This window comes from Rhineura floridana, chromosome 17 (assembly GCF_030035675.1).
Source record: "Rhineura floridana isolate rRhiFlo1 chromosome 17, rRhiFlo1.hap2, whole genome shotgun sequence".
Taxonomy (NCBI): domain Eukaryota; kingdom Metazoa; phylum Chordata; class Lepidosauria; order Squamata; family Rhineuridae; genus Rhineura; species Rhineura floridana.
In genome coordinates this window covers 24,014,798-24,027,754 of record NC_084496.1, presented here as the reverse complement: position 1 = coordinate 24,027,754, position 12,957 = coordinate 24,014,798, and the positions used below count along the sequence as shown (strand labels likewise).

Genomic DNA, 12,957 nt, shown 5'->3' with positions numbered 1-12,957 from the left:
GGTTCCCATGGGCATCTGGTTGGCCACTGTGAGAACAGGATACTGGACTACTTGGGCCACTGGCCTGATTCAGCAGGCTGTTCGCATGTTCTTAACAAGTCCAATCCATAGAGCAGAAATTACTTTTCCAGAAAAGTGCATATCATGTACTGTAGCCATTCCTGTCCAAAACAACCTTCCGAGCCTCAGAACGGCAACTTTTGGCAACTTGCTGGAAAAGTTATCAAGAATCAGTTCACACCTGACGTAGCCTTGAGCTTTTGCATCCTGGGCATGATCAAGCCACATTTGTATCATCCAACACGTCCTCTTGCACTCCTGGGTGTGCTTTCCCAAGTCTGTCTGGCAGCAACGATTTTAACACCTTTTATATATCTCTACTAGCGTGAAATACGTCTTTAGCTTTTACAGCTCCAGACACTATGAAATTGTTTGCTTCTGCCTTAAAATATCTCTCTTTCTCTTAGAAATGCAGCTGTAAAAAAAAACAAGCCTCCCCAAAATAAATCCAAATGTTTTTGTTTCAGTGTCTGCCTAAGACTGGGCTCCTGCTGAGAGGAAAGGCGGGATATAAATCAAATAAATAAAATAAGACACTCTCCTCCTGACATCATACCTACTAATAGCAAACTCACTTGCTGAGTGCTGATCATTATGTACCTGAAACGGTACTATCTGTGTCCAAGAGGGAGGGATCCACAGGGTTGGGGGACCTCCAGGTTTGCAGAAGGACAAAACACTAAAAAAAAGGAACAGACCCAAGGGTGGGAGAAACAAACAACGACGACGACACAACAGCCCAATAAGAACAGAGCATGCTCAGTGGCCACAGACTGCTGAGTGTCCCTTCGGATGACGGGGACAGAAAACTGGGTGGAGTGGGTAGAGTCTTGGAAAAGAGCATGTCTGTCCGGCACCCTAAACATTTTGCTGTAGGTTCCACTTGCACATACATTAATTTACATAGGGGAGGAGGTCTTCTGCACAGCAGTGGCCTTGTGCAGATCCCATGTTTCAGTTTCCCTGTGCATCATTCTTATCGGTCCCATCTGCCCTTTCGTCATTTTTCTGTCCCTTGATGGTGGAATGTCTGTTCCAGGCAGTTGAGAAGATCCCATCCTTAACTTTGCAAATTAACTAAAGGCAGGTATTAAAAATTAAGCCTACCAACGCTTCATTATTTAGGGTGGGGTGGGGGAACCCCTAACACCCAGGGATCAAATAAGGCCCTCCAGGCCTCTCAATCTGGCCCTCTAAACTCTCCCCACGCCACCCCACCCCACCCCTACTGGCTCCCCGTCTGTTTTTGCTTGAAGGGAACGTGTCCTCGAGCTTTGATGATGCCACTTCCTTGTCTGAATGGAAAATACAAAGGGGTGTGAGAGAGCATGTAGAAACTAGCCTACCGTACAAAGGCAGTATTTGTTGCTCTGGATCAGGATCAGCGAGTCACCTCCATTGCCACACCCACTTTCGCTTCTGATCCCATCCAACACTGTCGTACGGCCCTCAGAAAGTTGTCCATGAAGGAATGTGGCCCTCCTTACCCCTAGTATACAGGGCTAGAGCCAATTAAGCACTGCAGCCCTAATAAATACATCACACCACTTGTGGAATGAACATCATCCATTGGACATCTAACGATAAGCACTTACAACAGACCCGTGGGGCGGTACGGGGGGAATTTTGACGATTCAAGTTCTGTCTTGCTTTCTCACTTTGGTTGCTAAGCAACTTGGCACTTAAAAATATATATATCTAGAATGGAATCAGCTGTTCTCAGGAGAAATCCTTACATAGTTCACTCAAAGAGTTTCTTGTTAGTTAAGCCACACAGTTCAATAAACAACACATTTTCGCTCCCTGTCTTGTTGCACAGCAACCTTTGTGCTGAATTAATACACACCAACGGCTCCCTCCTTGCCATGACAAATTCCCACTAACTAGAGGCAAGGAAGATTTGAGCCTGAGTTTCAAGGGAGGAAAAACAAACAGTGTTGGCGCCAGGCGCACCTTGTCAGGAAGGTCATTCCATAATTTGGGGGCCACCACTGAGAAGGCCCTCTCCCTTGTTGCCATCCTCCCAGCTTCCCTCGGAGTAGGCATCTGGAGGAGGGCCTTGGATCTTGAATGTAGTGTACGTGTGGGTTTGTATCAGGAAAGGCGTTCCATCAGGCATCGTGGTCCCAAGCCATGTAAGGCTTTATAGGTCAAAACCAGCACCTTGAATTGAGCTCGGAAACATACAGGCAGCCAATGCAAGCGGGCCAGAATCGGTTTTATATGTTCGGACCGTCTTAAACAGTCATGGCTTTCCCCAATGAATACTGAGAACTGCTAAGGGTGCTGAAAGTTGTCAGGAGACCCCCTATTCCCCTCACAGAGCTACAAATCCCAGAGTGGTTTAACAATTAAGCTCTCTTCCCAGGGAATTCTAGGAATTGTAGCTCTGTTCAATAGGGGAGCTCTGTGAACAGGTGACCACTGCATTCTGCACTAGTTGCAGCTTCAGGCTCAAATACAAGGGCAGACCCCCATAATGCGTATGTATATGGAATGGGGCCCCCATCTTGCCCTTCCCTGTAAGTAGCATTGTTTTCGGTATTATTATTATAAATTAAATTTATGTCCCATCCTTCCTCCCAAAGCAGCCCAGGACAGCGAACGCACGAGCGATAAAACTTACAAAACGTCTACAAACCATTCCAATACAGATCGGTTCAAAGGAAGTTGCCTTATACTGAGTCACAACATTGCTCAATACTGTTTGCACGGACTGGCAGCGGCTCTCCAGGATTTCAGGCAGGAGTCCCTCTCAGCCCTACCCGGAGATGCTGGGGCTTGAATCTATGGCCTTCTGCATGCAAGGCAGATGTTCTGCCACTGACCTATCGACTGCAGAGTGGAAACAATCCCTGCTTAAAAGGTTTGTTGTCAGCAAGCCCTGCAAAGGCAACAGAGATGGTACCTGTCTAATATTTAATGGGAGGGAATTCCAAAGGGTAGGAATGATGTGTTGACCTTGGCTACAAACATCATCCTGACTACTTTTCCTTTGCTGCTGGCCACCTACAGCTTCTCTCCAGCCATTGAAACCTTGCCCGGCCCCACTAAGTTCTCCAAGAATCCTGTTTTTTGTGCAGATTCACCCCATCCAGTGTCAGAATCTGAATGCAAGGTTGTGGAGTTGGGGAGGACCATATGAGATGAGTGAAGTTGTCAATGGTTTCCAAACAGGGAATCCCAGCCAAATTTCAGTGTTACGGTTGCAGTTCCTTGATTAAAACTTTAATTAGAATCAGAGACTTATTCAGAGTTTGCATCAGAGCTTTTAAAAGAATTTATTCTGCACCCTTTTCAATGCAAAAAGGTTAAATACTCTTCAGAAAGCAAATAAAGAAGGGGGGAGAGAACATTAAAACATTATTCTACAGGGAAATTGGGAAGTTGATGTTGACTGGAAAGGGTAAAGGCACTTATGGTGCCAGCAATGCTCAAGGTGGCATTTGGCAGTGTCCGCTTAGCTGTTACCAAAGATGAAGGGTTTTAATAAGAGCTTTGCTTGAAACAGTTTTTTTTTTCCTTGAGCAGAGGGCGGGTGAGCCAAATGTTGTGGAAGTGGTTGTGATGACAGAAATTCGCACAATAGCATCATCTGGAGGTTTGGAGGATCTCAGGTGGCTACTTACACATTGCCAAAAATAGAGGAAATGCATCATCCCTAGAGATGGGCGAATCTGTCCATTTTGGTTTCGCTCCGTTTCTTGTTTTTTTCTAGCGCTAAGTTCAATTCTCTGCATTTTTGCATGCATTTTTTTTCTCTTTCAAAAGTCCTTATGCAAATTCATCACCCTTTTAGTGCAAAATGTATCCTAATGTACATATTTTTGAATGCCTGATATGCACATTTTTACAACGCATTTCCCCTTAATGGGATGCATTTTGGTATGTTACTTCCATCAACATATGCCTTTTTTTTAAATACACACTTTCCCCTAATATATGCTTTTTGGCACACATTATTTGACTTGAGAACCATATCACAATATTCAAGGCACTGAAGATTTCAAAGGACAGCTGTGTTTTGATCCTCACCTTGCTTCAGAAAGTGCAAACTGGTAGGTTTGCATTAAAATCCTAGGATAATTTCTACCTTCCTTAAACACACCTCTTCCCAAAAAGAGGACACAGATTTGCACATGCTGATTTATTTATGTAGCTGCACATATAGAAGAAATTACTAAACAGAAATAGAGTCTGTCTCTAACAGTAGTATAGTGGCAAATTCAGAAGTGCAGGGTGCCTTCTTGACAGCCACGCTCCCTCCCATCCTCTTTCCCCCCCTGCTGAGTTGAGAATGAGATCCTTATTAATGCCTTCTCCCACAACTAGGAGCCAATAAGCATGAAAGGGCAGAGTGCTAGCTACTGAGAAGAGTCTTCTCAGTGGCTGACTCACCTCCTTTCACTCTGATTGGCTCCAATCAGCAGGAAAGGACAATGAAGCATGTTAGAAGACTCTTCTCAGTAGCTAACAAGCTCTCCTTTCATGCTGATTGGCTCACTGGACGCTGGAGACATGGGTACCCTGCTGAGACCCTGCTCCAAAAAAGGTAAGGGGTCCAAAAATCCCCAAGACCCTCTATGACTATATCTTGGGTCTCCCTGTAGTGAGGAAGACTGTGACTGGGTCACCTGTGTGCCTGCTCAGTCTACTGTCCAGGTGCTGACTCGTGATGGACAACTTCAAGGCTCTTCCTGCTGGCCTTTCTTATAGGTCTTTAAACTGGACATGGGCTGGACAACCCTTTAAATAGAGGACTGTAAAATAGACCAGCTGGTTACCCTAGAGGAACGGGACGGTCTGTCAAGGCTCCTCACTTTACAAAGCAGAAGGGAGTTTGGATTTTAGTTTGTATACCCTGTAGAGGGGGGGATCAATTCAGTTCACATTTAAAGCCAAATTGATCAAATTCACACTTTCCAAAATGACATGAAATTCAAAACACAGCCATCCTTTGAAATTCATACTTCTCTGAATTTTTCGATGCAGTGCTCCAACCAAAGTTTACAAAAACACATATATTAGGGGGTAATGTTCATAAAACGAATATATTAGTGAAAATAATACACAAAAATTATATTAGGATAAATTGCTTGTGAAAATAAGTACATTAGTCAAAACTGCATAGAAAAATGTATTTATTTAAAAAAATTGCAGTAAAATGCTGAAGAATTTTCATGAGGATTTTTTTTAAAAAAAATGGCAAATAGAAGATGAAAAAGAAATTAAAGGGAAGGAGCAAATTCTGGAGATTGGATCAGATATATCAAATGTGGAATTGGAAAAAGATTTGGACTTTATGGCAAAAATTAAAGGGGGGATGCAAGTCCTGGAGATTGGAACAGATATATCAAGTGTGGAACTGGAAAAATATTTGGAGTTTGTGGATCCTGGAGATAAAGATTACTGTTTGGAATTCGGCGTTGTCCCTGGAGAAATTGATGAAGATATCAGAGATAAAGTTATCAATGCTTCGATGGAATTTCTGGACTGGAATGATTTGATGGAACTTGAAAAAGAGAAAATTTATAGAATTAATTCCAGATATGTGACAATGGAAAAACTCTCAAGAGATGTGCTAGTGCATTTCGTAAAAAAAGAGGAACAGAGATATGACTTTACAACAATATTTCAGCAACACATTCAGAATTGACGGCAAGGAAATATTTGTGATGAAGGAAATTCCCATCAGACTCTTACTATATGACTATGACTATGACAGCAAGATTATTATGGGTGCAAGGATGGAAGTTGGAAGATGGAATTAACACTGATAATGGAAAAATGGGTATTGAAATTACTGGACCTAGCAGACTTGATGAGATGGATTAATTGACATGTTTATTTGGAGAAAAATCGATGGATATATTTCTCAAGGAGTGGAAACCTCTCTTTGACTTTTTGCGGAAATAATAAAGTGATGTTAATGAGATTTGATGATTAATTAAGATAACTACTGGAGGAAAGTGATTTTGTAATATATTAAGAGACAGGTCTGTTATATATCATAGACCTATAACTGATCTGCGACAAATCGGAAGTCAACATTTTATTTTATTGTTTAATCTGTTTCTGTTTCTGTTTTGTTTTGTTTTGTGTTTGAAAATTTGAATAAAATTAATGATAAAAAAAATAAAAATGGCAAATTGCTGCAGAAAGGTTGAGAACAGAATTTAAGATAAGGCAAATGAGAAACTGAGGGAACCAAAACTGACCGATCATTTCATCCCTCCCCGTAGATGAGCTGGTTAACCTGTTTGGGGGGGCTGCACCACTTCAGACTGCAGGTGGAGGAGGAAGGCTCATCTGATGGAATATTCCCCCAAAGAAGAACATAAAACAACAAATCCCTGCATATAGAAAGCTAGCTTGTCAGGGAGGACCATCATTTTGCCTCCAAAATTATCACAAGCCTAGTTGAAATCAGATTATGGATAAAGGTTTGGTAGGGCCATTTGTAAAATCCAATGGGGAAAAAACATACAATGCAGATTTATTTATTTTTAAAAATGGTGCAGAATAAAATAAAATGCAAAAATAGAATAAAAAAATACATTGCAGATTTTCTACAGGATGCTCACAACATTAATAAAACAGCAGCACTAAAAAACACACATCCAGCCCAGAATATAGAACCCTGTTTCTGACAAGAATATAAGAAGAGCCTGACTGCGGGATCAGAGGAAGGGCCCACCTGGTTCAGCACTTGGTTCTTATTTGCAGAGCTTGGAAAAGTTACTTTTTTGAACTACAGCTCCCATCAGCCCCAGCCAGCATGGCCACTGGACTGGGCTGATGGGAGCTGTAGTTCAAAAAAGTAACTTTTCCAGGCTCTGCTCGTTTGATTCTCACCAACAGTACAATTCTTCCCACAATGGTGCAGCTCTTGTCAGCAACAGTGCAACTCTTCCCCCTTGTGATTCTCAGCAACTGGTATTCAGAGATGTACTGCCACCAACAGCAGAGGTAAAAAGTAGCCTTATCCTCCAAGGCATTAGTTAAAAGGAGCAACAAAAAAAAGAAAATATCTCTCATGCACAAATAGGCCTTTGATTACAAAGGCGTGGGGCCACCACAGAGAAGGCCCCCTGCCTCATGCCCATCAATTTTGACAACTGTGGTGAAATCATATCAAAGCTACATTGTGATGTCGTGATTAGAGTGTTGAACTAAGATCTGGGTGACAAGGATTAAATCTGCAGTCAGCCATGAAACTCCCTGGGTAGCCTTGGGCCAGTCATAGTCTCTCTCAGCCTAACCTACCTCGCAGGGTTGTGACATGGGGAGGGGGAGAACCATGTACACCACCATCAGCTCCTTGAAGCAAGGGAGCATATAAATGTAATAATAAAATAATTGATCTTAATGAAATGGATGACGTTCTTGCGTTCATTATTATTAACAGGGCCTTTCTTGTTCACTTATTTATATGCATGTATACCAGAATGGAAACAATATTCTGAGCTTGTGTATGCGTGTGGGGGGATAGATCTAACTTCTGAGGCTGGGGAGAAGGAATCTGAAACCTAATCGGACAACATTCAACTTTAAATGGGGAGGGGGAGGAGAAACTTGGGCAGGGTGAAAGGGTTTGCAAGTGGCAGCCACCGTCCCCTGCCTCTGTGCCTCCAAAGTAATGCTGTATCACGGGGATGTGAACCTCAGGTCCGGGGGCCAGATGCGCCCCTCTAAGCCTCTCTGTCCAGCCCTCAAGAGCCTCACCAGGATACACCTCTCAGTGGCCTTCACAGCCTCTTTGAATGTTTTTGCCTGGCTGGCAAGGCATTTTTAAAGCAATTGGGATGTGTGGACATAACATTTAATCAATGAACCAAGAAGACAAATTCAGATTGGAAGCCACTGAAACACTGACTGGAGGTATGAAATGTTAGTGACATTTAACAGAAACAGAAGAACATAGGGGTGCATTGCACAATAATTCTTAGGATTCTTACAAACCACCCATCTCTCTGGAAAAGCTCTTAACAAAATCTCTTTCCCCTGTACTACACTGCAACGTTTGGCTCTCTGAATCATCACTCTTTCTTCATAAGAATTCTGCTTCAGCAGGGCATAGATCATGAACAACATTTTTTAATTTTAATTTGCTTTTTAATTCATGTATATACTGGTGGGTGGGCAGGCTAATAAGAATTTTGCTAGGATAGTAACTTGTGCAAATGCATTTGCAAGGCTGTATTCATGCTTTTTTAAAAACCGCTTTTGCCTCAGTCCAAAGATCAGGGCTTGTACACGACAGAGAGGTTTCCAGGAGCAAGTCATGTGAGTGAGAGAGAAAAAAAGGACGCTCAGTAACAATTCCTTAAAAAATGCCCTGCTGGCTGGAATATTTCCTTGAATTCCGATAATGACTCGTTTGCCTGGATGGAGGATAGAATGGGATGCGTATGTGTGTGAAGAAGTCAACCTATTGTACAAAAGTGAAATGTACATTCATTGCTCCACCCACTTTTGCCTCTGGCTCCGCCCATGACTGGCATACAGCCCTCGGATGGTTGTCCAGAAAGGAATGCAGCCCTCAGGGTGGAAAAGGTTCCCTACCCTTGATGTAGCATTATTCTGGGGAGAATGACAGCAACCAAATCCCAGGAGAAGCATTCCCACCCCCACTGCCATCAGTTAGTCTGGCCGGTTCCCCTCCCTTCCTGCAACCGCATCATTAAAATGACCCCTCTCCAAAACGCCGCCTGCAAGTGGGATGGTCAATTTCAACTCAGGACTCAAGCCTAAATCCTGCCAGCCTTTAAGGTGCATGTGCGCCCCCTAACACCATACTCACACACCATACATTTAAAACCCCTTTTTTATATCCCAAAGAATCCTGGGAACTGCAGTTTACCTCTCGCAGAGCTACAATTCCCAGCACCCTTAACAAACAACTGTCCCCAGATTTCTTTTGGTGGGGGGAACGTGCTTTAAATGTATGGTATGTACACAGCCTTTGACCAGCCCTCCCCAAACCCTCCTTCCAAATACAAAATACTGGCTCAGGAGTTTAGTCAAATGTCAATTTTTAGCAGATATGTTCCCTTAATACCCCCAGCAAGATCTTTTTGACTGTGTAAATGACAGTCCTGCGTGGATAACAGTCGCATACACCTGGAGAGCTGCTTCCAGTGGAGAATGGATGTAGTGGTGCAGAAGCACCTTGGACAGCTCCTTGAAAGTTCAGGCTAAAACCTGGAGTGGATTCCACTGCCCTGTTGACATGGAGCCACCACTGTTTCCTTGACTTAACACATACAGCTCAGGCAATCATTAGCACACCTTGTCAGATAGACGGGGATAGAGGGACAGATTGGGTTCTCTTTGTAATGCATTCATTCCCACCCCTATTTTATTCTGCACATTGAGTTCTAAGAGGCTTCTGTGGCTATTGATAGCCTGACCCTGTTTTATATTTGTTCCGTTTCCTCGCAGCCTCCTGGGGAGGGAGAAGAAGAACAGACAGAAACAGCTCTCAACACCCTTGAGGCACCCCCAAATGGGCCACGGCCTTCTACCTTGGCCAAGATGCATGCAAAAGCCTCGGAAGAGGAGTGGCTTCTTGCTTTTAGATACGCTTACCCTCCCCCTGGTGCCTCAGATGCCCCCCACATGCAGAGAAGGGACAGCATTTGGTTTGGTTCTTGCAAATACCTGAGCCATCGCCCCACTCCACCATCTCACCTGTCACTGTCATCATGAAGGGCGGATTTCGATCACTCCCAATAAAATGTGTCCAAGACACATTTCTGCTGGTTCTCATAGGGGCGTAGGAAGCCACCTTCTACAGGATCAGACCCCTGGCCCATCTACCTCAGTGTTGTCTACACTAACTGGCTGCGGCTCTCCGCTCCGGGTTTTAGGGTGGACTTTCAAGGAGCTGCCCAAGGTATTGAAACTCCATCCAACCTTTCAAGGAGCTGTCCAAGGTTCTGCAACCTTGGACAGCTCCTTGAAAGTTCAGACTAAGACCTGGAGCTCATTCACTGCTGCATTGACATCAGCACCACCAGCCGCCACTGCGCAGCCGCCACCGCGTTAGCTTGAACCCTCCTACACCTAATCTTGCCTCAGTCAGTCTGGTATCCACCCTGCACCCAGCCTCAGTTTTACCTCGCCTTGCCTTAGCACAAAGCACAACAGCCTGAGAAGAGGCCCAGGACCAGACTGAAAGACCTAGATGGATATGTTTTGTCTAGACTCGGATGCAGGCTTCCCACCCATGTTTTAACCCCAGAGGCCAGAGATTGAACCTGGGAACTTCTGCACAGAAAGCAGGTGCTCTATCACTAATCTAGGGTCCCAGCCGAAGAAGTCTGGCTGTCTTGCATTCATGTCACCTAGATAAATAATCAAAGCTTCCCTTGTTGAAGTGGATGGCTGCAGCAATTGGACTGAAGCACCTACCATCTGAAACATGTGAAGTTAAAGTAAATGTTCCTGTTTTGTGGGATATCTTCCCTGCTCTAGCTCAGTGAGACAGCATCTGCTTTGCATGCAGAAGGTCACATGTTCAGTTCTTGGCATCTCCAGGTATTATTATTCTCATTATTGCTTGCACTATGCCAGTAGTTCCCAGGGCAGGTTCCAGAAATGTAAAATACAGTATTAAAAGCAATCAAAACACATTGCATTCATAGGAATAAGGTGGGTCCTGAAAACATCTCAAGCGCCGAAGGTCAGAGTAAAGAGGTGCATCTTTAGCATTCACTGGAAACTGTACAGGGAAGATGCCAGATGTACCTCTGTAGGGAGGGAATTCCACAACTTAGGGGCTGCCACAGAAAAACAGGGGGATGGAATGTTCCCTGCCTGGCGCCCTGGAGAGCCACTGCCAATCAGTGCAGATGACACTGAGCGAAATGGACCAATGACTCAGGGTACGGCAGAGCTGTGTGTTCCTATGACATTAGACATGTGTCACCAAGTTTGAATTTTCTGATGCATATTAAAGATTTTCTTATTTTCCCAAGCATTCCTGGTTTACCAATCTAGCCACTTTTCATTGAATTATTCTTTTTTTTACATAAAATGAAATATTTAATTGTTTCCGTTGTTGGATTTTGTATTTTCTGTGCACCGCTTTGAAATGTTTATGATTAAGCAGTCCATCAGTTCTAAAAAGACACATAAATAAACAGAAAAACAATTGATACAAAGCAGCAATATCCAATATACAGATAACATCCCAGAATCAAACATAAATGTTGATAGTGGGTCATTTAAGAACACATACGATCTTTCCTCATTTTCTTGCAACTGAGCAACTTTATGGACAAATCATTATCATCTGGTAACAGCTCAGTGTTCCGGGCAGAAGAACGAAAAGAATACAAGAATCTGCCTTATACTGAGTCCATCTGGCTCAGTATTGTCTACACAGCCCTACATGGAGACTCCAGGGGTTGAACCTGAGACCTTCTACATGTAAGGCAGATGCTCTACCACTGAGCAACAGTCCTTCACAAAGGATATGAGCCTGGCTTGGGTCCTGAACTGGTGACCCGGGAGGAATCTCGGGCGGAGAAGGATTCAGTCTGTGTGCCACCATCATGCTTTGGCCAAAGGATGGAACTACATGGAGACCATACGTCCTAGCTAAGGATTGGACAAACCTAGTCAGGCGATAATCCTCAGCCTAAATGGAAGAATCTAAGTCAGACCTGGATGCTGGCTAAGAGACAGGTTTTTTGGGGGTGGAGCGATAGTTTCTATGTAATTGGTTGCCTTCGTTGTACTGTTTTTAATGCCTGGTACAAGTTGTTTTGCCTAGATAAGCCTACCAAGACAAGTCATTTTATGATGTGTATTTGTTTTTGAACAAGTGTTGATTTTTCTCTGCCTTTGGATCATTTTATTATGTCGACTGTTTTAATGTGTGTTTTGTCACTATTTTTTAATGATTTTTATCCTTTTTTGGCAAGCTGCTTAGAAATTTTTGAATTAAGGTGTATATAAATCTCGCTAATGAGTAAACAAACTAATAAATAAAATGCATTCTGGGCAAAATCTTGAAGTAAGAATTCTTCTAAATTTACCACACAACATGACTTTTATTGATTAATTATTTTGTAAAATTATTTGCATATCACCTTTCCACTTTGGTCCTAAGAATATGCTTACTTTTCCTTGAGAGTTCGAGTGAACAGCCCGACCACAGAAAACCCCAGAACACTAGAACTCGGAGACTTACAATGAAGCTGAGGGCTGGAAGATTCAGGACAGATAAAAGAAAGGAAATCTTCACACAATGCAGTTAAACTATGGAATTCACTCCCTCAAGAGGATTAGGCAGATTCATGGAGGGTAAGGCTATTAATAGCTACTAGCCACAATGGCTATGTTGTTAATTGATTGATTGATTGATTAGTATCTCACCCTTCCTCCCAGCAGGAGCCCAGGGTGGCAAACAAAACACTAAAAACCCTCTAAAACATCTTAAAAATGGACTTTAAAATCTATTTAAAAACATATTTAAAAACAAATTAAAACAAACCATCTTTAAAAACATCTTTTTTTAAAAAAAGCTTTAAAAACATCTTAAACAGAAATTCCAACACAGATGCAGACTGAGATAAGGGCTCTACTTAAAAGGCTTGTTGAAAGAGGAAGACCTTCATTCGGGCGTGAACAGATAACAGAAATGGTGCCTGTCTAATGTTTAAGGGAAGGGGATTCCAAAGTATTGATGCCACAACGCTAAAGGTCCACTTCTTATCAGGACCTCCTGATAAGATGGTATCTGCAGGAGGCCCTCACCTGCAGAGTACAGTGACTGGGTGGGTATATAAGGGGTAAGATGATCTTTCAGGTATTCTGGTCTCAAGTTGTATAGAGTTTTGTACACCAAAACTAGAACCTTGAACTTAGCCTAATGGGCAGCCAGTG

At 43.1% G+C, this 12,957-nt stretch overlaps 1 protein-coding gene across 4 annotated transcripts in view; it reads right to left on the bottom strand.

Annotated features, from left to right (window-relative positions):
- The window catches only part of LOC133371852 (voltage-dependent T-type calcium channel subunit alpha-1H-like), a 229,767-nt gene that overhangs the window by 120,199 nt on the left and 96,611 nt on the right, over positions 1-12,957 (bottom strand). The window contains exon 3 of one of the 4 annotated variants that reach the window (XM_061599735.1): positions 5,289-5,572. The exons of 2 other annotated variants lie outside the window; for them this stretch is intronic. In XM_061599735.1, coding sequence (XP_061455719.1) covers positions 5,414-5,572 — 159 coding nt within the window. In that variant the 3' untranslated portion in view covers positions 5,289-5,413. Of the gene's footprint in view, positions 1-5,288; positions 5,573-12,957 lie in introns of those variants that run through there. One more of the 4 variants, XM_061599734.1, reaches the window with a different exon arrangement.